This window comes from Zosterops lateralis (assembly GCF_965231275.1).
Source record: "Zosterops lateralis genome assembly, chromosome: 2".
Lineage (NCBI taxonomy): Eukaryota > Metazoa > Chordata > Aves > Passeriformes > Zosteropidae > Zosterops > Zosterops lateralis.
Genome location: NC_139763.1, coordinates 77,365,512 through 77,391,588, shown reverse-complemented (window position 1 = coordinate 77,391,588; position 26,077 = coordinate 77,365,512). Strand labels below are relative to the sequence as shown.

The 26,077-nt window shown below is 36.0% G+C and overlaps 1 protein-coding gene across 1 annotated transcript in view; it reads left to right on the top strand.

Annotated features, from left to right (window-relative positions):
* Positions 1 to 26,077, top strand: part of ARHGAP42 (Rho GTPase activating protein 42) — a 138,785-nt gene that overhangs the window by 17,146 nt on the left and 95,562 nt on the right. Inside the window, exon 2 of the mRNA XM_083854535.1 lies at positions 14,285 to 14,380. Coding sequence (XP_083710661.1) covers positions 14,285 to 14,380 — 96 coding nt within the window. The remainder of the gene's footprint in view (positions 1 to 14,284; positions 14,381 to 26,077) is intronic.

Here is a 26,077-nt window from a genome sequence, read left to right as displayed (position 1 = left end):
CAGTTCCATTTTAAAAGGAATTGATTTCAGAATTGTGTCCAGTTACAGAACTTGTTTGTTTTTAAGCTTGCTAAGAATTCCCATGGTTTTTGAAAAGTATACTTTCATGGAAAAGTTCCAACTTGTATTAAATTGAGTCAGAGGAAGCCATATGTTAAGTGCTGCTGGGCATTTGAAATAAGTCTTCAACTCCTCTAAGCCACTTTTCATTGGGAAAAGGGAGAGGAGGAGGTTGTGATGGAATGGAAATCCAGTTAGCCAACAAACTGTGAAATGCAGTTGGTGCAAAGCAAACCTGGTCCTCCAAGTGCGACTTCTTGCAGAATATTTGAAGGAAAATGAAGTTATGGTGAGGTCAGGGACATTCTGCAGTTCAGTCTTTGGATAAAAATACAATTCTAGGGTTAAATACCAAATTTTCCTTTATGAATTATAAAATAACTGTTTCAGGGTCAAAGGGTTTCTATTTTTTTTTTCTTTGTAGTGAATTATTGACTCATTTGCTTGTTATTGACTTTTCCATTGTGTGTGGAAACAAGATGGATGGGTATTTTCCAAAAGCTTTGTTATCAGCTATTTCAGTGTTGTTTTGTATCTTTAAAGAAGGAATTGTTTCCCGTTTCTCTTGGTGAAAACTTGTGTAGGCTTCTTCTAGAACTTCTATGCAAAGAAACAGTCTTTCCTGTCTCTTCAGTATTCCTTCAGATACTGATTCTTGAGATGGACTTGTGATGAAGTTAGATTGAAATCTTAGTTGGAATTAATTTTAGTTGGTGGGAATTTATGGTTTTTGAGAAAGAGAAATAACATCTTGCAGCACCTGAAAATTGATGGAAACATCGTATGTGCAAAAATCCTGTGCTAACTTAAATGTAAAATCTTCTGATTTAGAAACATTGGAGTTTAATTGTGCAAACCTTAATACTTCTGTCACAATTTCTTTCTTTCTTTCTTTCTTTCTTTCTTTCTTTCTTTCTTTCTTTCTTTCTTTCTTTCTTTCTTTCTTTCTTTCTTTCTTTCTTTCTTTCTTTCTTTCTTTCTTTCTTTTTCTTTCTTCCCTTCCCTTAACTAAAGTTTAGCAAATGGCTGTTAAACAAGTAGACATATTTGTGTGTTGGGTGTTCCTCATTTTTATGGAGACAGAGTTGAAACAGAGAGCAGCAGTAACTGCTGTAGCTGGAGTAGCCAGGTCTTCCAAAGGGGCTGCGTTAACTGAATCAAAACAATGATGTGCTGCTTTTTTTTCTTTTCCTATTACTTATTTTAATGAAATTAGGATTTTCTTCACCCCTTTTAATATAGAACTATTTTTCAAAATTGTGGAAGAAAGAAGTTGGAGATTTTGTGGTGACAGGGAAATGTGAGAAGTTGTGTTGTTTGCAGCTCTGGTTAACAACTCCTGGTCTGACAGAATGACATCTGGAATAATGGGCAGGGACTAGCAAACTAAAAGGGCCTGTCTGATCACCAGTTTGGGGTGTGTGGCCTTAGGCAATCTTGCTTTCAGCATTTCCATCTGTAAACAGGGTAATGGATCTGGATATGACATAAAAATACACTTTTGTTTTTTCTAGACTTGACTTGCTTGAAGGCTGAGATAATTCTGTGTTTATTACTGGACTTAGATGCTAGGCAGTGAGCAATAATGGGAGGAGGAAAAAGCAATACTGAACCCTGAGGGAAAAAAAAAAAAAAGAGTCATGTAATAGTTGTCCACATAGTGACTGCCCTCATGCTAAGAATAAGTTAGGAAAAGTTTTGAAGGAGAAGGGTGAAGGAATACATGTGCAAGAAATCAGGTAAGCTTTATAATCAGTCTTCATTGAAGCTGTTTTGGCTTGGTAGTCCAAATCAACTTTTTGTCAGCTATTCATTTATTAATGCAGTTATTTTTACTGTAAAAAACTTGTGCTTAGTTTATCTTGTAGTACAAATCACTAAACAAGTCTTTGCTGCAAGAATTACAGTCTTGTAGTATAAGTAAGAGTGTAATGGCCCATATCCTCTAGCTATGGAGCAGCTGAAGATAATATAGCTTTTATCTACCTGTCACTGTTCATACACTGGAGAATATCTCCTTGTGGTTCATCCGGGAAGATTGAACATTTTCATGATCCTTACTTTTCCAGTGTGAACTCAGCTCCTTCTCTCCTATTGTTGCCTGTTGCTCAAAGAGATGACCCTGGATAGGTGGCTAAAGAGAATTTATCTCTGGTGGTCCATTGGCTCATCCGTGAGAATGCTAACGTCCTGCTAGCAGGTGGTGGTGATCAGATAATGGTGTCTTGAGGCATTGAAGCAATTATAAAATATGTGTCCAAATCTTCCTACAAAGAAGAGCAAAGCACGACTGTGCAGGGTCGGACACGAAGCTTATCTGGTGTTACATCCTGTCTCTGGATAAGGGTGAGTGCTGTGCTCTGGGTTCTGTTTTTCTCTCACGCATGGCACCGACTGTCTAAGGCAGAGAAGAACAGCAGACAGAATGGAGTGAGGCTTCCACTGCCTCCAGTGATTTGGGGCTTGAAGATTTCCTGAGCCAGGGGTTAGTTATGTCTTTAATAGCTCTCAGTGGATTTTTCTTCTGTGAACTTGTCTAATCCTTTTTTGAGCCCACATAAATTTTTAATATCCAAAGTATCCGGTTATAGTGAGATTCATTATCTAGCAACAAATGTTAAGAAAAAGCATCTTCTTGTTTTGTTTTGAGCTTGCTTCTTGCTCTGTTAGATAGCCTTACTCTTTCACTTGGGAAACAACCATCATTTCTGTACTGTTTGTCATTTTGTGGAACTCTTGTGGCTCCCCAGTTACCCCTTTCAGGCTGATTGCTGCGTGTGCATTTCTTTGAACAAGATATTCTTGCCATTTGCTTGCCATTTACCTTTGCCTCAATTCCCTGTACCTTTGATATCAGTGTCAAGGAGTGAGACAAAATCTGTGTATAGTTTTTAAGTGCAGGTCTCTCGTGGCTTGATGGGGTGGCATCAATGATGTTTCTCTTTTCCCCCAGTTTCAAATAATTACTAGTATTTAATATGTTTCTTGACCGTGCCTGAGTATAGAGTAATAAAACAACCCAGTTATTATATATCTGTTTTAATGACAAGTTCTCATTTGTTTGTGATAGTAGTTAGTTCAGAACTCATTACACATGCCATAACATAAACACTACTAGTACTAATGGATGGTAAGGTTATTAATTAAAGGATATCACTCTGGCAGGAAGATAACAAGAGGATGTTTTCATATGTTCCTAAATCTTTTTGTGACAGGAAAGTAGAACAAAATTCCAGAGAATTAAAATTTGAAAAAAATGGTACGTGAACTATGTAGAAGGCTAGTTGGTCCTTCTTACAAGTTAGTTGGCTTAAGAAAAACTAGACAGACTTCTTTTGAAAGTCTACGTCCTTTTTTTTGTCTGAGAAGTTAAGTAAAAAATCCAGCTAAATGAATATGAGGGATATATCTCTCTCTTTTATATTAATACAAAGATCCTGTTCTTTGAAGTAGCTTTATACATAGAAAGAAACATCATATGAATACTGTTTTTTTACAGGGGTTATTTCTTATTCTCTCTTGCTGAATGCAATACATCTGCAAAGTAAAATGCAGAAACTGTAAGTGTTAAGGAAATAGTCTCATGCAAATTGGAGTTAACCTCAAACTCCTTGGCAGTGTTTAATTCTGACTTGTTTAAGCAGGAGCTCACCTGGTGAAACTGATTTGTAGTTGTGTTTCATTAGTTAATGCAGCATATTTCATTTGGCTGATATTCCCCCCCCCCCCCCCCCCCGTTATTAGAATATAGGTATTTTGGTAAGAGTTTTTTGAAATTATGATACTGCAAGTGGTTTAATTTAAACCCTCAAAAATATATCCTTTAAAGGCTTTTAAATGCTTTCGTGGATCTCATCTCTGCATTTTGTGAATTACTTTCATATTTTTAAGAGGACAGTTTAAACTAGTGTATAACACTTTTTTGCTGTATGAAACTGATGTGTTTAATATCCATTCTCTCTAAGTAGCGAAGCAGTGTGTAATAGTGCACTGGCTGTATGGTAGACTGAATGGAAAAAACTGCCTTTGGGCCAAATTTGGTCAAGACATTTAGTGACATTTAACGTCACTGAACAAAATCCTTCTTGATTAGGAATTTCAGTGCTGTCCTCCATATGTGGAACTGCATATCTGACTTTCTAAACAAATGTTACATCTGTTGTGTACGTGTGTTAGAACTCTCACACCCCCACCCTGTTGTGTGCAGTACTGATGTACATGTGACTGTGCTATTGCTTGTCTGATCAAAAGAATCTAATCAAGCATTGTATTCCTGAGCTTTAAGAGCCCAAAAGAATTTCATGTGGAAAGTGTTTCATTTCCTTTAAAGCCAAGTGGTAGTATTTTCTTCTTTTTTAAATAAGCTAAATATACACATTTTAATTTTTCCCGTCTCCTCCTCCTCCTGGTCTTACAACACATTTTACTTTGTTGCCCAAATGCAGAAAACTTTGCCAGGAAGAAGGGTGAGCAATGCTTCTGTTTCCCATGACCCTCAACTCTAATGTTGTTCCAAGAGCTCACTACTTACAAATGCCTTGATAACTGCTTTCATTCCTTTCATCCCTCCCCCACCATCCAGCACAGGCCAGTGGGAATGATCCTCCTTTGAGCAGCTCTCTTCACAGAACAGGGGAATCTACTTAATGTAAAAATCATGGAACATAAAAACATTGAAAGATACATTGCAGAATTTTTTACAGCTGAGGATCTGCATGATAATTGCTACAGTGATTTATTCTTGGTTTCATAGAAGCAGAGATCTCCCTGCTTATTTAGAGCTCCCTGTTCATACCAGAAATAATCTTATTTTTTATTTCTTCCTCTGGATAGATATTTGGGTAGGAGTAGTAGTGGGGACTGCATCTCATTCTACACGTGCACAGCACTGAACTGGCAGAACTGATCTTGGTCAGATATTCAGACCTCTGGCTCCTTAAGAATGTATTGCAGCATAGGCTTTAATTATATTCTGATATTATATTATGTCATATATTTCTTTGTCTGCAAATAGACACACGTATTTTTTAAATTTCTTTGGGTGCATGCTAAGATTGAGAACATAGAAAAATGTCTTTTCAAGTACTACTGTAAGATCATCTGATGCACCCATACCTTCCATTGCACTAGAAATCTGGGAATTCCCATGTTTTTTCTGGCAACTCCCTTGCTGCCAGACAGGAAATCACTCTGCTTTTTCAACCTCTGGCAGCATCTGCTCTTAGTTTCTTTGTCCTCTTTTTTTGTGGTGCTTCTCTGCCTGCTCAGTGTTGGGATGTGCCAGGAGGAGTGAGAAATGACGTAGCATGCCTGATAAACCGTGTTTCATTGGAAGAATCTGGGGAGAGAATATTGGAATGTGGACCCAACTCCCTGGAAAAGTCTGACATTGTTCTGGGAAATAAACATCCATGGGGTGGGGGAAGAATGTGGAAGATCATGAAAGAGCATTTAAAATCCCCAGAAGGAGCAAGAGAAAGTATGTTGAGGGTCAAAGCAATTTGCAGGGATGAAAGTTTAGGAATCTTTGAGACTTTCCTGATAGAGAATTATGGAGTAGTTTTATCAACAGACAGGGAAAATACTGAGTGAAGATGAATTAGTTATGTTATTCAATTATTTGAGAATGGAAAAAAAACAGGGAAATATGCTTGTTTTCTAAGATTTATTTTTCTGTGAGACAGAAGAAATGTTGGACTATTTCAGGCTTTTTCAGTGGATCTTGGTCAAAAGTGTACAGGATGAAAAAAAAGTATATCTGCAGAACTGTCATTTGTATAGAAATGTTTTGGTTGAATGTAATTTAGAAAAATACAATAATATGCTAGAAATAGTACTAAGTTATACCTTGCAGCCAATCTTTACAATTGCAGAAGTAAAAGAAAACCAAATGCTTTCTGAAAATTCTAGCCATATTTGTGGAAAAATACTGTAAAAAGTTGCGGTGGTGGCAAAGGAAAATTTTCTGTTCTGCCTTGTACCATGTGATTAGTCACTTGTAAAGTGTAATTCTGTGAATATGGTTTGATGATTGAAAGGTTTAAACCATGGTAATTCCCTTCAAAGTCAGTTTGTTTTCTAATCAAATGCAGCAGCATTGTTGAACAGTCTTATAAACTAAAATACTGAGAGAAGATTTTGAAAGAATGAGGTAATGAGAAATAAAATATAAGAATGTGGGAGTAATGAAACAAAATGACATCGCTTAGTATGAGAGAGAGCTATGAAGTTACATACATGTTTAACTTCAGAGAAACAGATGAGCAGTATGTGCTGTATTGTGTCCTCCACATTCAGCATTACAGGACATACATTTTTAGGTGCATTTGTATTATTTCATGCATTTATAATTAGGTAAAGTCAGAACAAGTTAGTAATTTTATAGATTTTACAGCTTTTGCATACTAAACTAAAGTTAATTTTATTCTGTTCTGATTATGTGAATAAGGTTAAGTTTTCACATCTGCACATGAAATGAATTGGGGGTAAGAGGAGGAATAGTGAAAAGAGGGATGGAATATTATCAATATTGTCTTTTGTCTGTATAATATTATTTGGTTCAACAGTTCTTTTTTGGGGAAGTTTTAGTATGTTTTTTATCAAGTAGCATGCAAATGTGGCATAAAAATTCCCCTCTCATTAAAGGGCAGTGTTGCATTCTTGGAGTGTTCTCAAGACTGTATTAGACTTAGTTCCTAACTGTAGAGAAGTACTAAGAATATCCAAAGTACTGCACAACATGAGGAAGTTGTGACTGAACAGTGTTGGTATGAATAGCTATGAAGTTTATAGACCATACAGACTTTTCAGTGGCTCTTGCCTCACAGTGTTAAGAAAGTGGGGATTTTGTTGCATTTGATCAAGGGGATTTCTCAGCGCTTTCTAGAATGGGAAAGTAAATTGTGCGTTTTTCTCATGGAAATATTCATGAGTAAGAGAACGACACTGAAAAATTTCAGTGCCTTATGTAACCCCAGAGGAATGCAGCAATGCATGGGCTACATGTTGACATATTCTCCTGATGTCCTTTCCCTGGAGATTGTGGGAAGAAATTAGCTTCCCTGAAATTAAGAGCAAAGCATAGACCCTAAGGTAAAAAAGTGATGTGGGATTGTAGGGGTAGGGAGTTGGTAGAGAGTTGTTTGTTTTAGTAGCTTATTATTGTTCCATGAATAGCAAGTTGGCAAAGAATATGCACTGATGAAGCTGGCAAATAGCGAGGGTAAAGAGTGTATTGAGAGCAACAATGAAAGACTGTGTCAATACAGAGCAGTGGCCCTAGAGCTGCAAAATCTCTGGCACTGGGCACTGGATTCTCTATTCCCTTGTGGTGTTTTCTTGTGGATTCTTTAAAAAGCATTGTGGCAAGTGGCCAGCATTAGCTCCATCAGTCCTTGCAAATAGTCTCTACTCTGTGCCAGCCTGACGTGTGTTTTGTCAGATTAAATTCTTCTGCAGAAGTTTGGGTAAAATGTGGTCACTCATAAGATGAGAGAGTTATTTTCTTCCTTTTTTTTCTTATGACAATCAGACAAGTTAATATGATCCGGAAATTAACTCAGCTGAGAAGTAAAGAGTACTGAGTGTGTGTAAATAATTTCATCAAGTAGACTTCTAAAAATAGAAATACCATGGAAAATCTTCCATGCAAAGGAAGGGACTCCAGGATTGAAAACCATGAAACCAAAGAGATCAGAAGCTGCATCAGCTGACTATACAGATCTTTTTGTCAGCGTTTAGAAGTCATGTTAATGTGCCCTGTAAATTGCTCTCTAACTATAAGTGATCGGAACATGTCATGGCAGTGATTTTTTATTAAATTGGGATTACCTGTTCTGGCAGCAAATCCCAGAATTCTTTTCATACGCAGTTAGAGGAATTGATAACATTACCAGCATATGTGTCAACATTCTCAGGCTCAGGATTGCCGCTTTGGGCTGATTTGTAAGACATTTTCAGGTGTTTATTAAAATGCATCCCTTATTTGTGCTAACTTGCTACATATATGTTATGAGTAGGAAGATTTTTCTAAATGTGATAATTACCTCAAACCATTGATAATCACTTATTTTTCTTTTTAAATTAGCAGTGCCCAATTCAGAGTGGAAAGGCAAAACTAGCAAAGAAAATGCATTTTGGTGTCCTACTCTACATTAGGACCTACTGCTGTGAAGCTGGAAGTTTTAATGAGAAAGCCCTTAAGCCAGGAAAAAATTTGAAATATAGTAGTGATATATGCAATCCTGTATGATCACTGCTTTTAACTGCTTAATCATTCATATTGCCTAAATATAATTGTACTGCCAGCTTCTGTGTTTACAGTCTATGGTGTGGAAAAAGATATCCCACTGTGACATGTTCTACTTACAATCAAATTGACTGTTGCAAACACAGAAGCTGTTGAAGTTCAGTACTTCTCAGTGGGGTGTTCTTGTTCCCCCGGCTTATTTTCTGGCTGTTGATATAGCTTGCATCCTTAAAGCTCATTCCCTCATACAATAACAAAGCCAAGGAAGTTTCCTGTTCATTTTCACTGTAGAAGAGCATGTCATGAACTATTTAAGGAGACATGTATCTCACAAGCATTTTCCTGAATAACTAGTGTTTTACAGATTTGTATTTGTAATACTGAAAGGCCTTTCTTCATTTTTATGAATTTTTAAGTGCTTCCTTGCTTCTGTCATTTAGTGTGGTAAGAATACTGCAAATCATGCTCATAGCTGCTATTTCACAATAATAATGTCTTTCATATAAAAACTACTTTTTCAAGTGTTTAGAGAACTTAGCTTGTACAATTGTTTATAGAATGAGAGTTGCTTAAGAAATAAATCAAGAAAATACATCTCTTTGTAAAGCAATTAAAACCCAACCATAATAATGACTCATTTTCAGGTATTGAGGAGTAGGAGTCAACAAACTAGATAAATGTTTGTCTGCATTTTAGCATGCTGATTTATCAAGTACTCTGGCAATACTGTTCAATGTCTGCTGTGTTTTATTCACATATTACAAGGCCTTAATGCAGAGTTTTGCTGACTTGCTTGGGTTTTAATAAACTTGTATGTCAGTGCATGACCAAATGAGGTATCTCATCAAGCAGAGCACCACAATGCATCTTGTCATATCTGATAGTGGCCTGATAGTTCCTCAAAGGTTTGAAACACCAAAGGTGATGGTAGCTGGTATCCTTTCCAGTCTTCAGCTGTACTGAAATTCAGCTGACTGAAGGATCATCTCTAATATCCTGCTAGGTCAGTCATCACCCCTTTGCTTCTGCTGTCTTTGAAGCCATGGAATAATAACTAGCTTTGTGTCAGATAGCCAGATATGTTGCTGTTACTGTATTAGCCACAGTGTCTGTTGTTTGAAGTCCCGTTTACTGCATTCCAGCTGTTGCTCAGGAGTTCATTTAGGCATGTTTAATCTTCTCACTAGGTTTCAACTGCTGTTTTTCTTTATTAACCCAGTGAATGATACCAAGCTTTTCCAGGATGATTGACATCAGTCAGGAAGAACATTGGTTACTGGAACTCCATTTGCTAATGAAGTCATCTTCGTAAGCAAACAAGTGGGAAGACTGGGGCTTTGATGTGTTTGCTGAGAACACTTTCTTGCTGGCTGCTACTAGGGTAGGGATATGAGTCCTCTGCAAGTGCTCCCAAGTTTCTGCTTTTGGAGATTGATTGATCCCTAACAAAAGTCTGGACTTTCTGCTGTTCTTCCAGATACCAGACTGGCAAAACTAAACAAATGACAACCTTCCCGAGCCAATAAAAAAATTCATTGTGCTTACCAACTTGTGGAAATCTTTGCAAGTGTCCTTATCTGGAGGACTTTGTCCTTGTTGTGACAGGCTGTGCCATGCCAAAGCATACACTTGTTTTTTCATCCTTCAGGAAATAACGTCCATCATTACATCACATTGTTGCCATGTATTTTTCTCTCCTCCTCCTCAAGACTCTATATAAGAAATTAGTTTATGATCTGTTTAACAAGTCTAGGACAAGAAAATGGAAGAACAATACTGGTGTTACAAAGGATCTGTATCACAGTTTTATTGTCCTATATTCAGCTGTAAGGCTCTGACACCTAAAATAGATTAGTGTATTACAGTCCATATTACATACTTCTCTTTGGCAATTTCAAAGAAAATGAGTTTTAAATAAACCTGCCTTCTAGAATAATCCAGAGGGGTTTTTTTGCAATTTTTATTGAAAAAAATGTGCTACATAAATTAATCAAATATATAAAACTTCAGGGAGAAGTACAATAGAGAAGTACATTTCATGATTTCTCAGTGATTTTCCTGAATGGATGATGACTTTTATTATTCTTTCATTAGCATTATGATGCTGATGGTTGGTATTGTATGAATCCATATGCAATACTGGTGTTATATTACTCTGTTGTGGTTAAGCTTTGTTGTAGTTAATCCTTTTATTATTTCCGGTCACAGTCTGGCAGCTTCTTTAGTTCTTCCTCTGTTAGCTCCACAAAAAAAAAAAAAGCCTGGTTTGCCAGTTGGCTTGCTCCAGCCCTGACTAAAACAGGCCCTGACTAAAACTGTCACAATTATCTGTTTGCACTGACAGTATGTAGTATGTAGATGGCTACTCTTGGCTATGTAGCAAAGAGTAGCCATCCACTACAAAAATGGAACTGAATCCTTCTTTGGAAGCTGAGAAAGCAGGGAACAAATGGTAGAAGTGGGTACTCTCAGAAAATACATATTAACAAAACTGCCCCTCTGGCAAATGAGGGTTATCAGGTTGCATTTTCATTTTTTTGCTGGCACCCAGAGAGATTACTTGAGTGCCTGCAGGAGAGCAGGGGCAACAATTTATGAGTTCATTGAGACTTTCAAGCAGCCATCATTCCCTGGATGACAGTTTTGTACTGCCAGCCAATAAAGCTGGTGAGATTTTTCTAGTAACTTAGAAGATCAGTTGTCTCTGCTTGAAGAAAAATTTCTGCCTGAGCTAAGTGAATGTCCTGGCTCGTGTGGCTTCAATGAAAAGAGGGGCATGACTTTACAATGTACTTGCTGAGTAAGAGCAACTCTGAATAATGCCACGGATTCTAAAAAGGTGATTTGTGTGGTGATTACCTTCCTTCTAAAGTAGCAGCATGCATTGAGGACTCTCAGTGACATTAAGACTTTGGGATATACAGTGATAAATGACTTCTTGTAAAACTGGATGAGGTCTCTTCTCTATCTGCTCTTTTCATTTTTTTGTCCATCATTTGCCTCTTCTTGGTTGGACACAGTTGCTCTTAAATTTGTTCTAATTCAGTTTTGAATTTGGTATCTTTTAGAAAAGATATGCTTACTGCACAGCTGCTCCTTTTCTGTGATTGGTTTATAATTTTATGGTCAATTAAAGTGATGATGCTCCTAAGAAAGTGATAAATACAACCAAGTAGCACTGCTTGGTCTGATGTGGGTGATTCAACTGCAAGGTCAGAGTCTTAGAGAGTAACTCCTATGTCAGACTTTAGGAAGCTGTCCAAATCAGCTGGAATTTTCTGTAGAATAATATTTTTTTATCTTTTCAGATTAGATTAATGAGCTTTCTACATATGCCAGTAATGGTGGAACTTGTAAATGAATGTTACAGGAAACGTCTGACCTTGGAACTTCATTTTATTCTTTGCTACATTGAACAGCTTTAATCTTATTATGGTATTGTCTAATACTCTCAAGGTATTAGGAAAGGCCTCATATAAAGGCAGATATCTGCAAATGGTATCTTGCTACATGACTTTATCATGTTGTCTAATAAGCTCCTTAATTCTTCATACCCACTATTTCTGAACTGGGTTAAACATACCTCCTTCAGGTTCAAAATGTATAAGCTGTGTCTGATTTGCTGACACAGTGAAAGAAAGATTGGCATATATATCAGTAATCCAGGATATAAAATGGAGATTCCAGCTTTGGTATTTTTTAACATTTATTTTCCTTTACTTTGACATTTGTTCCACCAAACCCTGCATATGTGGGAGAGTTATAGGGGAGAGTTGATGTTCTCTCATTTGCTTTCACATTCACAGAGATGCTGTTCATCATGGGCAGTTATTAGATTGTCCAAAGGAAATAAATATGTATTCCTATTAGCAAGAGTTAATTTTCACATTCTAGTGTACTTGCAATATAGAAAGTTTGGGTTTTTTTCAATTACCTTGAGTCCATGTAATTCCTTTTGGCATCAGTTGCTATACAGCAATTTTGTAGAAGGGTTTGGGATTCAGTGTAGTAACTTGGTGAAAGAGTGAATTATAAAACTGTGCTTCTTCCCTTTAAACTTAAAATATACTGCTGTGAGCAAATACAAATTTAGATCTTTCTAAGAAATGTAGAACAATCATTTACTTAGCTATAAAAGATGCTGTATTTGCATAAAACGCAATGCTTCATCTTAGAGAGATTTTGTTTTCATCTATACAAACAGTAGGAAATGCTTTTTGTTTAGCATTCAATTTGTTAATACACTTAATAATATGATCTTCATCTACAGCACAGTAGGAAATGTACAGTGAGAATGCAATAAATCTGGGTAGCATTCTTTCCTGTCCTTCATGTGCTTTATCAAAAAAATACAGAATTTGTTGACCCAGTTCTTTACATCTTAGTTATTTATCAGATATGCATACAGAATTCCTTACTAATAGAAGAAAAAAAATCTGTTCATGTCTGTATTGTCTAAAGATGATGAATCTCTTTTTGGACTCATGTACTCTATAGCTGCCTATGAAAATACAAAGGGAACAGGCATTGGGGCAAAATTCTGGGCAGTGCAAAATCCAGAAAGGGATTCTCTTGCTTGATAATGATTACTTTTAATTAAAATAAATCAGTCATCTTATTTGGGGGATTTTTGTTTGGAGGTATTTGAAATCTTTATTTCAATCATTTTTCAATTCTTATTTCATTTAGGGTAGTGGAATGGTTCTTACTGTTGGAGATCATTCAAATTTAAATGATGCTTTGTGTATGGGGGTTGTTTTTGTGTTGATTTAGGATATTAGGCCAATTCATATATTTATATGTTAGATTTTATTCATGCCTGGAAGAAGGTTAGCCCTCTTAATTTTGTGTCAGCATTGAGTGAATATTTATTGAGTGAGTGTTTATGGCTTTATGATAACAGAGGGTAAAGAAATCAGAGAATCACAAAATGACTGAGGCTGGAAGGGACCAGTGCGGGTCATCTGGTCCAGCCACCTTGCTCAAGCAGGGCCAGTTTCCCAGGACCGTGTCCAGACAGCTTTTGAACATCCCCAAAGATGGAGGCAGATATGTGATGCTTTTAAAACAAAATTTATTACTTTGCTTTCATTCAAAAATTATCTTTACCATGAATTTTTCTAAGGTTTAGCAGATGTCAAAATCTTAATTGTTAATTTTCCTAGCATCAAAGCAGAACCACAGATACAGCCTCCAGGACACAGAATATTATTGTTGGTTTCCTGGGCTCATCTGGACTGGTGGTGTTTTTAAGTCTTGACCAACTCCATTCATGATCACATTCATCTCTGCATTTGCATTAGTATAGCTAAAAAAAGAAAACATAACAGATTTATGTGGTCAATATTCTGTATTTTTTTTGTCATGTACAATTATAATGAAATTTTATGCTATGAAATTTGGATTGCTTTGCAAAATTTAGTGAAAGTAGTGCTCATAATCCATGGATTACCTTGTTGATTGGCAAGCATTTGTGTTGTTTTTTTTTTAATCTTCAATTGCTTTTTACAAAGGTTTTACCCTAAAATGTTGTACAGTGTGATGTATCAGAATAATTCAAATGTAATTATTTTGATAAAAGTAATGAAAAAAACTGTTATGGGCTTTATTTTAATCTGCAAACTAATATTGCAGTATTTTAGAGTAGCCTACTTACATATGCAATTTATCTCTAGACATTAATTTCTTATACTAATTTTTTGTTTTTTGAGATGTATAAAGGTTCTTTAGTTGTGAATGTGATATGCATATTAATGTTTGAAATCTTTCATCAGTCTGTTTCATAGGTGTCTAGGATAACTCAGGTGTTTGATTTTGAAATTATGAAGGTGATTTTAAAATTAGGTTGATGTCCAAAAAAGATACTAGTAAGGAAACTTTGTAAACAGAAAAAATACTTAATGCAGAAATGCATGATGCCTTGCTCCAGTGAAGTTCTAGTGTAATAATTCTGATTTTTTTTCTCTTGAATTCTAGATTTATCCATGGCAGTACAAAAATTTTCACAGTCTTTACAAGATTTTCAGTTTGAGTGTATTGGAGATGCTGAAACTGATGATGAAATTAATATTGGTAAGTACACTCTTTGCTTTGCTGGCAATAACATTTTATACAGTTACTTATAGCACGTTATCAGAAAGACAGTAGGGCTGTTCACAGTTGTTTTTTAATGGGTCATGCCACAAAAATAGAAAAAAAATTCAATAAATAAATACCATGCAAGATTTTAAAAATACGTGTCAAAAAACTATGTCTTCATGGCATAGCTTGATTTATTGTAGCTGAAAGTATTCAACAGTATTTTTGTCAGCTGAGTCAATTATGAATCCTCTAAATTCTGCTGCTACTTTTATGTTTCAGTCAGTTTTCAGTGGCTTACTAAAAAGTACATGAGTTTTCTATGATTTAACATCCATCTGCAAAAATCCACTTAAGTGCCTGGTAAGACACAGGAAGTATTTAAAGGTCTAAAAAAGAGGAATATGTTCATTACAATTTGTGCATTCCTAAGTATATGGTTGTCTGAACTTTTGTCAATAAAATTTACTAGCTGCTTATTGTTCTGTCTCTGTACACACACAGAAATTCTGCATTTGCAGAACTGAACAGCTCAACTTGTCTTGAATGTAAGCCTCTTTAATGTCATCAAAATACTCTTCCCTCAGCAGACTAATCCTGGAAATGTTTCCAAGGTTCAGAAATTCAACCACTCTACTGCAAGGCATTGCTGCAGTTGTAGGGATGCTTTTACACGGTAGCACAGCAGCTGGAGTGCTTTAACCCCCATTGGTAAGGAATTTGGATTATAATCCATCTTCAGAATGGCTAAATTCAGTATCATGAGTCTTACAAACCACATGGCCCCCATGTGTCTCCTAAAACATCTGAGAGGAAGTAAGATGGTTCTTAAAGAGTAGGGGCTTCTAAAAATAAATAATTTGGCAGTACAAGAGGGAACATAGGATTTGTTGGTATTTTTTTAAGAAGTTCTATGTAATGCAGAGAGGAAACTCGGATTTAATCTTTTCCAAGTGTATCTATTATTATGATATATTTTGAAGTCTTCTCTCCCTTCAATTTTTCCTTTTCCTGGCTGACTCATTGGACAGAAGGTCTGAACTGCTTGTTTTCACTTGCACAGTTTGCTTCATCCTCACCATACAACATTTTAGTAGTCAGAAAACTGTCATCAAAGATGACTGGTATTTGGTCACCATCTTCCACTAACTCCTGGCAGGGGATGGAAGGGGAGGTTTAATTTTACTGACAATTAAAAGTAGGGGAGTGAAATCACTGACCTGCTGCTACTCAGGTATAAAACCACATGCATTGTTCAGGTGTGTCCAGCTTGGAAAGAGAAGTGATGTGCATGTACACTTTGACATGCTACATATTACTTATTGGCTGTTCAGATTATATCATATATATATCTATTTTTTAACTAAATCTGCAGTATCTCAGTTATATGTCTTATATATGATCAGTAACTTTTTTTAAAGATATACAGTTTCGCATTTAAAATCAGGCAAAACAAAGACAACATTCATTTTATTTGTAACCTAAGAGAAAAGCAGAGAAAAGACATTTTATTGTTTGGACATTAAACAGGCATTTAAAACTATTTAGGATAAAAACACAATTCATGATGCTTGACAGCTGATTTATTTCACTTGAAGCTTCAAAGAAGGGATTTTGAGCTTCTAAAGGACCAATTGCCTGATGGATTGTCATGTACATCAAAGAAGCTTGTAAGAGTAAAAGGTAACTGTGACAGGAATCAAATTCAAGTCTAACAGAGCTTGAATGATACTGTGCACTTTTATAGGGTAAGGCTCAATTTTTGATCTCCCTAGAGCAGTGACCTAGAATTTATCCATATCTTTAACATGCCCCAACAAGATAAATGTTTGCTTATCATCAAAGACAGCTTTGTATAGATGGATCCTGCTCTGTAGCTCCTTCTTTCACCTCTTTTTTCTAAAAATGGCTACAACTGTGCAGGCCAGTGAGAAGTTCTACTTCGGTCTGCAGTGATGTTCTGGCTTGATAAGATTTCTAAAACCCTACCATATGCATAGGGGCTTATTATAAGGACTACATTTCTATTTCAAGCTTAGCATTGAAAATCTACCCTAATACACCTTAGCATTGGGAATTCACCTCTGAACAAGACTTCTTTTGTGGGATGTGAGTATTTTTTTAAAAAAAAAAAGGTTCAGATTCTTTCAGCATTAAATATAAGTGATTTAAGGGATTTTTTTTTCTTTTTTTTTTCCTTCCCAATAAAAAAAATATTTGGAATTGAGTTGATAGCTCCATTTTTTTGAGGCAATACTGGAGTTGAGGGTCTCTCTTTAGTAACTAAGCACAACTTTTTTTTTTTTTTTGGCTTTTTTTTTCCAGTCTAAGGTGTAATAGGAGCAGTTTTATTTGCATTTCCTATAACCTGTGCATTTTTAGTTGCTCTTTTAATATAACTTATCTCTTCCAGTGAGCCCATTACATAAAGTATGTGAGAAGTAATTTTAGTTAACCTTTGTGACACACATAAACAGAATTATGGTGATGTTCTTCATACTTATTTTAATCCATATCTTATTTAATCCAGTGACTTATTTGTTTGGGTTGTTTAGCTTTTTTTTTTTTTAATTCCTATTTTTGATTTCTAATTTTGATGATTTGTTATCTTTTTTTTACAAGAATTTAATTCTTGCATAGAAGGAGTGTTCTTCTTTGACAAAAAAATTTACCTATGTCTGTGCTTTATATTGCATTTTAGGTAATTTTTTCATGTTGCTACAAGCCAGATTTATCTTCATAGTCACCTTCAGATGTACCATGCCTAGTTTAGAGTCATTTTATGCATGAGTTGTAAGGAATTTCTCTGACTTTCTTAGATAAGCAGGCTGTCTTGTTCCTCAAATCATCTACAGCTCTTATGTTTTGGGTTGGTTTTCTAACTGTGAACATCAAAGGATTAAAGCTATAAAAACCTTTTCAGTTTTTAATCTTTTTGCCAGCAAATTTGGTCTGGGAAACAGTGGTTCCCATCTTTACTAGTTTTTCTCATTAAAAAATAAAACAAGCTAGCAACAATTGCTGGTTTTGTCTCTTTTTCTGGTCTGGAATGCTTGTGGAAGCATGTGATCTGCAGTTATGCCTGGGCTGCACTATTTGATGGCAGACCGTGGTTATTAGCTCCAGTTGCATGTGATTCAGCAAAGCTATAATTGTTTTTTGTGCAACTGAAAAATTTTGCAGAAGATGGCATTTTCAATGCAAAAATAACAAGATGAGTGACAGTGAATTAATAATACTAAAAAGCCATAGTAATGAAGGTTTGATGTAACTTGCCCTTACTCTTTGAAGGGAGTGTTGCTTTCCTAACCTAACAACTGTGTTTTCCTCAGAAATACCAACACTTGGTAACACTTTGCCATTTGTTTTTTAGACATATCGCCCTGCTTTCAGCTGTCTTTGTAAATATTTTGCACAAAAACTAAATACTTAGGGTTGACAGTGAATGTAAAGGAGGTTGTCATTTGTCTTGCCCAGTGGGAGTTTTGTGTAAAATGGATGCATGATTTTTACATGTTTCAGACCTTGTAGGTAACATAGAACTTTACATGGATGGACAGCTGCAAAAACTGTATTTTTAATGATCATCTATCATTTTCCTCAGTGTACCCTGCATGCATAAATTTTGCAAGGAGAAGTTTTGCCCATCTCCTCCTGGATAGTATTATCCAACTTGTGTCACCTGGATCTCTCCCCTAGCAATTTCAATGTTTTGATCCTCTTTTATTCTGTTTGTGTTATCTGGTTTATGGCTGCTACAGGTGAAAATAATAAACATTGTTAACTCGATGGAATTCTGTCTTGTGCCTTTAACAAGTTTGTGTCTATTTCGTATTACGGCTGATTATATATCCGTGAGGTTTAATATCTGCAGTATAAGACCATGCTCTTCATTACTAAAAAAAAATAAAAATAAGACAAATAAATAAATAAATTCTGATACTGTGGCATTTTATTTTTATATCTGTGTTTTATTAGCATGTGCTGTTTAGGAAAGTGCACTGAAAAGCTTATGTCTTTCACTTTGTGACTACTGGTTTTGAAGTTTGGGGTTTTCTTCCCTGAAGAGAATTATATTATGACAGATGTTTCAGGTAGCATCAGATGCTTGATTTCAGAATGTAATGAGATTATTATGATTTATAAAATCATTAATTGAGCCACAAAGAATAGGTCAGAAGTTCTAAAATGGGATATCTTTTCTTGTGGGCACTGAATTCTTCTCTTGCCGCTAGCAGTTGGGGCTCGTGATCTTTGCTGACTCACATCTCAAGTCATTCATGGGATTATTAAATTGCTTGCAACTAACCATCTACAGAACTGTTAGCTCATACCTGGCAGTTATGTTGTTTACAGCAGTTAGTTTCAAGCTGAACTTTAAAAAATCGAACTCAAATGTACCAGAGAGAAAGGACTCAAAACCAAACAAACAAATACAGAATGCTAATAGTAGCTGTTTGTTAGAATCCACTGCTGTGTTTTGCTTTCTTGTTTTGGTTGAGCAATGATGCCAGAAGCTCAGTCTTTTTTTCTCATACTGGGTATCCACTGAAAGCACAGTGCTTTTCAGTTAGCATTTGCTCTGCTCTCTTGGAGAGCCTGTCATTGGACAAGCATCCTGTAATTCAAAGCAGCAAATAGACCTGCACTGGGAAGTTTGGATATAAAACTACACAAAACAAGGAAAAAAAATCATGATGTTTCGTTTTCCCCCCATCTTTTCTAACAGTGTAAAAGTTTAATTGCCTTTAAGAGGTACCAAATTCCATTTTTAATGGTACATGCTGTGGATACAATGCTCTATTGAAATAAATAAATTTAAAACAACAAAAAAATTTTTATGGGAGCTTTATGCATGCCTAAGTGTGTAGAGACAAATCTTGACAATCAGTCGATAGACTTGGCAGTCTCTAGGTTAGGAGACTGTCTTTCGGAGGTCCATCAGGAATCTGAGAAGGTAGATGTCAGGTTAATCACAATTTCAAGCCACAAATTGCTTGTGGTGTGTAATGGCTTCTTGAATTTGCTTCACGCTTCCTGAATTATTCATTATATGCAGTTGAGCCACCTACAGTCTGAATCACTTGGATATCTTACAGGTCATCTCCTTAATTACTTGAGGTTAAGCTTTCATGTTCAAGAAAGTTCTTTTTAGGGTTAATATTCAACCTACTTTGCACTGAATCCCCATTTATAACCAGGCTTCCAAATGGAATTACCAAATTCCAAATAAGTCTAAAATTACTTGCAGCATCTCAGGTCTACTAGTGCCTTGTCCAAAGCAAAGAAAACAGGATCTCACCACCACCTTGAGGGCAGAGTTCTGGGGGTGGATTTTTTTAGTGTAGACATCATCCCAACAACTTTTCTGGTGCCTGAGTTTGTTGACCTTGTGGAACACATTAGAGACAAGTATATTTACAAAAGGTGGTTTTATTTTAGATGGGTGGGGAAGGTTGAGTCCTGAATTAGACTAGAAAGCTATTTGCAATGGAGAGGGAATTTGCATAGAAAGATTGTATGCTGTTTTTCCACAGTAATTAGCTGCTTAGATTTACCAGCTCTTTTTCCTCCAGCTGAAAGAATGAATTTTAAGATTTAGCTTTTTAGATTACTTTCAAAGCAACTTTACTTAAGGAACTTGTAAGATCACAGGACGGGGTTCTTTGGTACTTTATTGGATTATTTTTATCTACAATTTATGGGAGGAACTCAGCACAATCAGGGTGTGAAATCCCTAAAGTATTTGTTTCAAATCTGTTGATTCTGTTCCTACCATTTTTTTAATCCCTGTTTAAACAAATGCCACCTGTTTCCAGAACTCTGTTGTTTCTTGACTTCAAGAAACGAGTGATTTTATGCTAGTCCTGGGATCCTATCAAGAAAGTGAAGGTTGGCATTCTGTTGGTTGAGGCCAGAGCTCTTGTCCTTGCTTGGAAGGGCAAATGAGGCTGACAAATTAGGAAACAAAATAATGGTGCAGTACATTTTTATCTGTCCAGGAGGAAAAGGTAAAACAAGATCAACAAGAGTCCTTGTTGTTTCTTTTTCTCTTGGATACCTATCTGAAGGTTGTTGGAATTTGCATGCTCCATTCTCTGTTGACCTTAAGTTGAGTATTCAAATGAAAAAACTTAATTGGGGTGGCAATGCAGTTACTGCCATTTCTGTTTGTCCTACCTTTCTTCAGCATCAGGAATAGCTGACAGTAGGAACTCTCCTGAGTCCCTGCAGTTTGCATCCTGGCATACTAACAGAAGCTAAAATTCATGTTAGTTCATTTTACTGTATTGAAATGCAGACTGTGGTGTCTCAGATACTGTTTGCCTTGGAGCTCCTACTCTGCGCAGAAAGAGGTTGAGGCAGGCAATCGACAACAACAATTTTGTTTTCCTGGTGCATTCTGCTAAGAAGTTAAGATGAGTCAATATTTGATCTGAGCAGATGAATGGACAAGTCCATGCCACTCACAGAGCAAGATGAAGTAGCTTTTGTGTTTCTCATTTCGATCTTCTGAATTCTTGAAGATGTAGTCTACCTTACTGTCCTCATTCCATGTCTTCAACATACCTCTTTTCCCCTCCTTTGGCACATAACTTCATTATTTCTAGATTTGGACACCCCAGTGGAAGTATGAATGCCTGTGGGGAGGCAGTTTGAGAGGATTGGTGTTGCTTTATAGACTTGTTTTGAAAATAATGAGTATGTACTGTTGATGCATAGAATATACTTCTAGTAAAATGGCATAACATTTTAGAGTTGTCAGGCTAGCATACCTCTTGAGAAATAGGAACTCATTTTCAAAAATAGATAATAGTTTGATCAACTCAGCTTAGAGATATTCATCTTCAGGTTTGAGCAGGTAAGGTAAGAGATTTGTACTTTCTGAAATCAAAATGCTTAGTAGAGCTTAGAGTTTTAAGCACAGGAACTTTTTGATCTCTTTGTAGACCTAAATTCAATTAAGCAATTATGGCAAACCTAACATCTGCTGAAGTATTTGGTGATATTTTTTTCTAAACTCTTTCACTATTCAAGCAATAAATGCACAAAGCTTTAAAAATCAGAAAAACAGTATTAATGATTCTCAGTTGTATTCTGAATATATTGCTTTTGCTTTTACTTCCGCTATTTTAGCACTCATAAAAAGCCACACACAAATAAGGTTTGTACAGCTGGGATGATTAAAATATCAGGACATTTTCCTTCATTTAAAGTATGGATGGGTCTCTGAAGAATTGGGGATTGGCAAGCCTGAAATGTAGTCATAATTACTTCTAATTCCTTTGTTTATGGAATGCTATGATTGAATATTACTTTTGCAGCTTAACATTGTTGCAAACAATGTTGTATATTGCTCACTGGTTGTTTCCTATGTTGTCTTGTTATTCTGCTCAAGAAAACTTGAGCTTGAAGCAGCAATTCTTATCTTAGAACAAAAGATTTGTACTCAGTACGAATGTATCACAACTCTTTCTAGTGGGATGGGGGAAGGAGAGCAAGAGAGGATTGTAATCTGATTGCATCAGAATCCATCTTTGAAGTTAACTATTTCTGAATATTCCACGGTTTTTAGAGCTGTTCTTCCTCTGATATGTGATAGGATATCAATCACTTCTGGTGAAGCCAGATCTGTTCAAGTCAAAGGTTAATGGTCAATTTAGTTGAGGTAAAGATTAATTGAATTAAATTAACTCCTGTCATTTTTCAATAGGGGCCAATTCAAGCTGCTATGTTTTCAAAGTAGGTCTCCAGCAGCACTTTAAGATCACTTCGTACCTGTTAGACAGAATTTGATGTACTGAATGTTGTTCCCCACACCCTGGTGATTTCTGCAGCTGTGGAGCTCAGCCCCAGTGCTGTGCCTGGTGCTCCATCAGGTGAAAAGAGAGGCTGATTTCTCTTTGACAGGTATGATAATATAAAACCTCATTTTGTAGAGAGGGATAGAGATGCAATATTTCTTAATGATCACTTATCTAAACCCTCATCTCTTTATTCTATGATAACATGGCAGAAATGGTGTATTTATTGTCACTCATCCCAAAAGCCTGCACCCCTTCACAGAACTGTAAAAGAAAGGGAAGAGACAAGAAAAGAGTTAGTCATTTATGGACAGGTTTTGATATAATGCTCTGTACAAGCACATGACTGCTTGAGAGATCCTTCTCATGTTCCTAAGAAAATGGAAGAAATTATTTAGATGATTTAAAGGGGTTTTGCTGGCACTCCAAGATGCCATATTTCAGGAGAGGTGCTGTAGACTAGCAGAGTCTAGAAGGAGCTTTTTCTACCACATCTCTGCCATGTTGAAGAATTCATGCTACACAAGATAGGTAAATTTTCCAAATCAAATTATATATTTTCAAAATCTGTACTGCTTTTATAAATAGAGTAGGACACTAACACAGGGTAGGCATGCAAGACATACACCTGTATTTTTAATAAAGTGTAATCCTGATAATGGAATTATTCTTTAGTGTGGGTTAGTTTTTGGGGGTTTTTTACAAACATGCTGTGGGATAGACAGCCATTATGACCTTTAAAAAATTTTCAGGACTTTCTGAAGTGTTTTACCCTTGCTTGATCTATTTAGAATTTTCTACTTGTGTTTGCTTTGTGAAGTCCTGCATGAGTAGGACTTGGCAAATTACTGATATTAAGTCAAGTAAGTGGATTTATTTAAAATGTGTAACATTGCATGTTTTCAGGTTCTCTCTCCAAGTATTGTGTTTGACAAGTGCTGACAGTAAATCTGGGAATTCTGCATAACCTGACTTTCTTGCTAATCTTCTTAGTTTGTATATAAATACATAGCTTTCTTTGTAGACCTTTGTTGAAAAGTAGTGGAGTGGAAAGTGTAAAGGTATTGGCTCAAAGAATTGTTTTAACTTTTGTACTAGGCTTGTATTTGCATGTTTAAATATTTGTAACAAGATAGCTACTTTTTATAGCAAAGAATTCTCAAATATGATACTATTTGTAGCTGGGTTTAGATGGTTACCCTGACAGAGGTTTGTTTCTGTAATGGGGAAAGGATTTTTACTTCTAATAGCAGCCCTATACTTTATGCTTTGCATATATTTAGAAAAAAAACTTAAGAAAATACCTTGCTATATTTGCTCATTAAGTTTTGCAAAGTGAAAATACTCTTCAGTTAAAATTACCTCATATGGTATGTACATGTTATATTGTCCTGCCAAAGACATCTTGCAGAGCTTTGGGCTTCAGTTAAGCTCAGATCTTAATTTGGTGCCTTTTATGGTTCCCATATTGGCCTGCAGTGCGAGGCACATGTGTGTGATGCTCAGACAGGAGGTTCCATTCTTACTGTGGAACCGCTGGCCTCTTCTGATTTGGCTCACCTTTATAGTGTGACAAAACCCAAATGGTTGTGTCTGGTATATGGCCTCTGCCATTGAAGGGCTTTGAAACTTTGTGGGGAGCACTGCCTGGAAACATACAGGGATCAAACGCTATTAGCCATGGAGGGTCAAATAGGGAGACTGTTGCTGAGTATATGATAGTTTCATTTCATGGGGAATTTGCAGCACTTACTGCCATCTCTTTGTCCTAATAATGTGAGGAGCCACAGTGCTCCTCATAATGATTTGGAGAAAACTGAATTTACTCTTGAGTTTACAATGTCTTGACTCAAATGAAATAGAGAGACCCCCTGGGGTTTCTTTACTTTTAGTTACCTGTATTTGAATAGCTGTGCCCTGATGAAGTTCTCTTTTTGCCAGCATGTAGTGGAACATGTGATCATGTTTGAAGAACAATGCATAGACTTTGAAGCATAAGTGTGGGCAAAAAAGGCTTAATTTTGTCATTTTTCTTGCCTATTCATTGGTATAATTTCTTTGCAGAAGCCTTAAAACAGGCATTTTTCATCTCTGTCTCTTTGCTGTTATCATACTTTTTCTTCCTGATCTATAATTAATTTTTTGGCAAGCTTGGATTTCCTTATGTGAGGTAGCACACTTATTTTCAATAATTTAAAAACTTTGTGAAATACCTTTCCTCACAGTTCAAGGAGGTAATTGTCACAGGAAACAAAGTTAACACTGAAACTTGTGCTCCCTGGGAGATGCTTCAAAATCTGAAAGATCATGGTAGTATTTGATAGAAGAAGCGTTAGATTAAGCCCTTGCAGAGTAATTACGGAGCAAATAGTAAGAATGTTCATTTATTGAGTCTGAAATAGCTTCACATTGTCTGCTCTAAGAATATCTTGATTCTACTACAAGAACTGTACAGACCAGACAGGGTTGTCTGTACCTTAGTGTGCCTTCTCAGGATGGAAGTCTTAAGGAAATTTGTAGTTATTTTGACTGTAAATTTAAACCACTGTCTTCTGGCAGAAATCATTGCCACTTTGAGAGTGTATTTCCATGCTGGGGTATGTTGATGTAATCTTAAACCTCTACACTTGAATTTTTGTTTCATCCTATGTCTTTTACTATTAGAAGTGCATTTCATTGTATTATAGGAAGGTCCAAATGGCTTTTTTTAGTGTTCTTGTGGAGGCTGTGGTACATGTAAACACAGACAACAGGAATGCATAAGGTCCTTATTACAGATCCATAAAACCTGATACCCAGATTAGGAAGGTAAGAGAAACCAAATGGAGAGGATAAGGCAGCACATATAATAATTATTTTTTCAAATTTAAAATGAGATTGACACCACATGAAGAAATGAACCATTTTCTTGATATTCTAACTTCTTTTTTCATGATGGAAGCTTCTAACAATTCATCTCTTGACACCAATACTCAGCTTAAAGTTAAAGCGTATCTGTCTGACATGCTGCAAGCTTGCAAAATGGAATTTACATAAATACCTAACTGATGTTATCTTAAACCTTAACAAAAGAAAGCAGTTGCTGCATTTCCATTATTATCTGGGGAATGATACTCAGAAAGGGAAAAATAACTAAGATAAACATTGATTCCAAGTTCTGTACTCCTCTCCTATTTTGCCATCTTTTCTGCTTTCCCAGTAAATATTACTTACAGTACAGAGCTCAGTCTTCCAAGCTGAAGTTTCTCCAAAAATGTTGCCATTTGGAAAGTGAGGGAAAAAGACCTAGGGTAGAAATAGTGGAAGAAATAACAGTAGGTAAAGAAAATAGAAAACCTGAGCAATAATTGGGAAGATTTATCAGGCATATGTCTTCTTGTCGAAATATAGCTTTTCTGAAAGTGTGTTTTAAAAATAAAACCAACAGCTGTTTTCTGTAAGCTATCTTGGACTACTGTTTTTTAAATTATGGTACGATGGTGCTGCAGCCCAGTCAGCATTAGTTATAAAATACTTTGACACCAATACTCTGCTTGAAGGCCAATGACATTTGACATTTTTCACAATTGGCATAAATTATTCATTATTTCTGTTTTATAGACTAAGGTGTTGATCCCTTCAGCTTGATCCCATTGGGCTCAACTGTAATTCCCTTTAAAGCTCTAAGCAATTGAACACTTTTTATGTTTTATAGGCTTAATTCAGTAGGAAAAATAGAGGGGAAAAAGGATCATTAACAAATCACTCCAGGTTGTGACAGCGGTAAAGGAAACTTCTGTTGTATAAAATAAGGCTCCATTTAAATTCATAGCCAGCATATTGAAAGACCAACATAATGACAGGCTTTGGGAGTCTTGGTTTTTTTTTTTTTTTTTTTTTTTTTGTT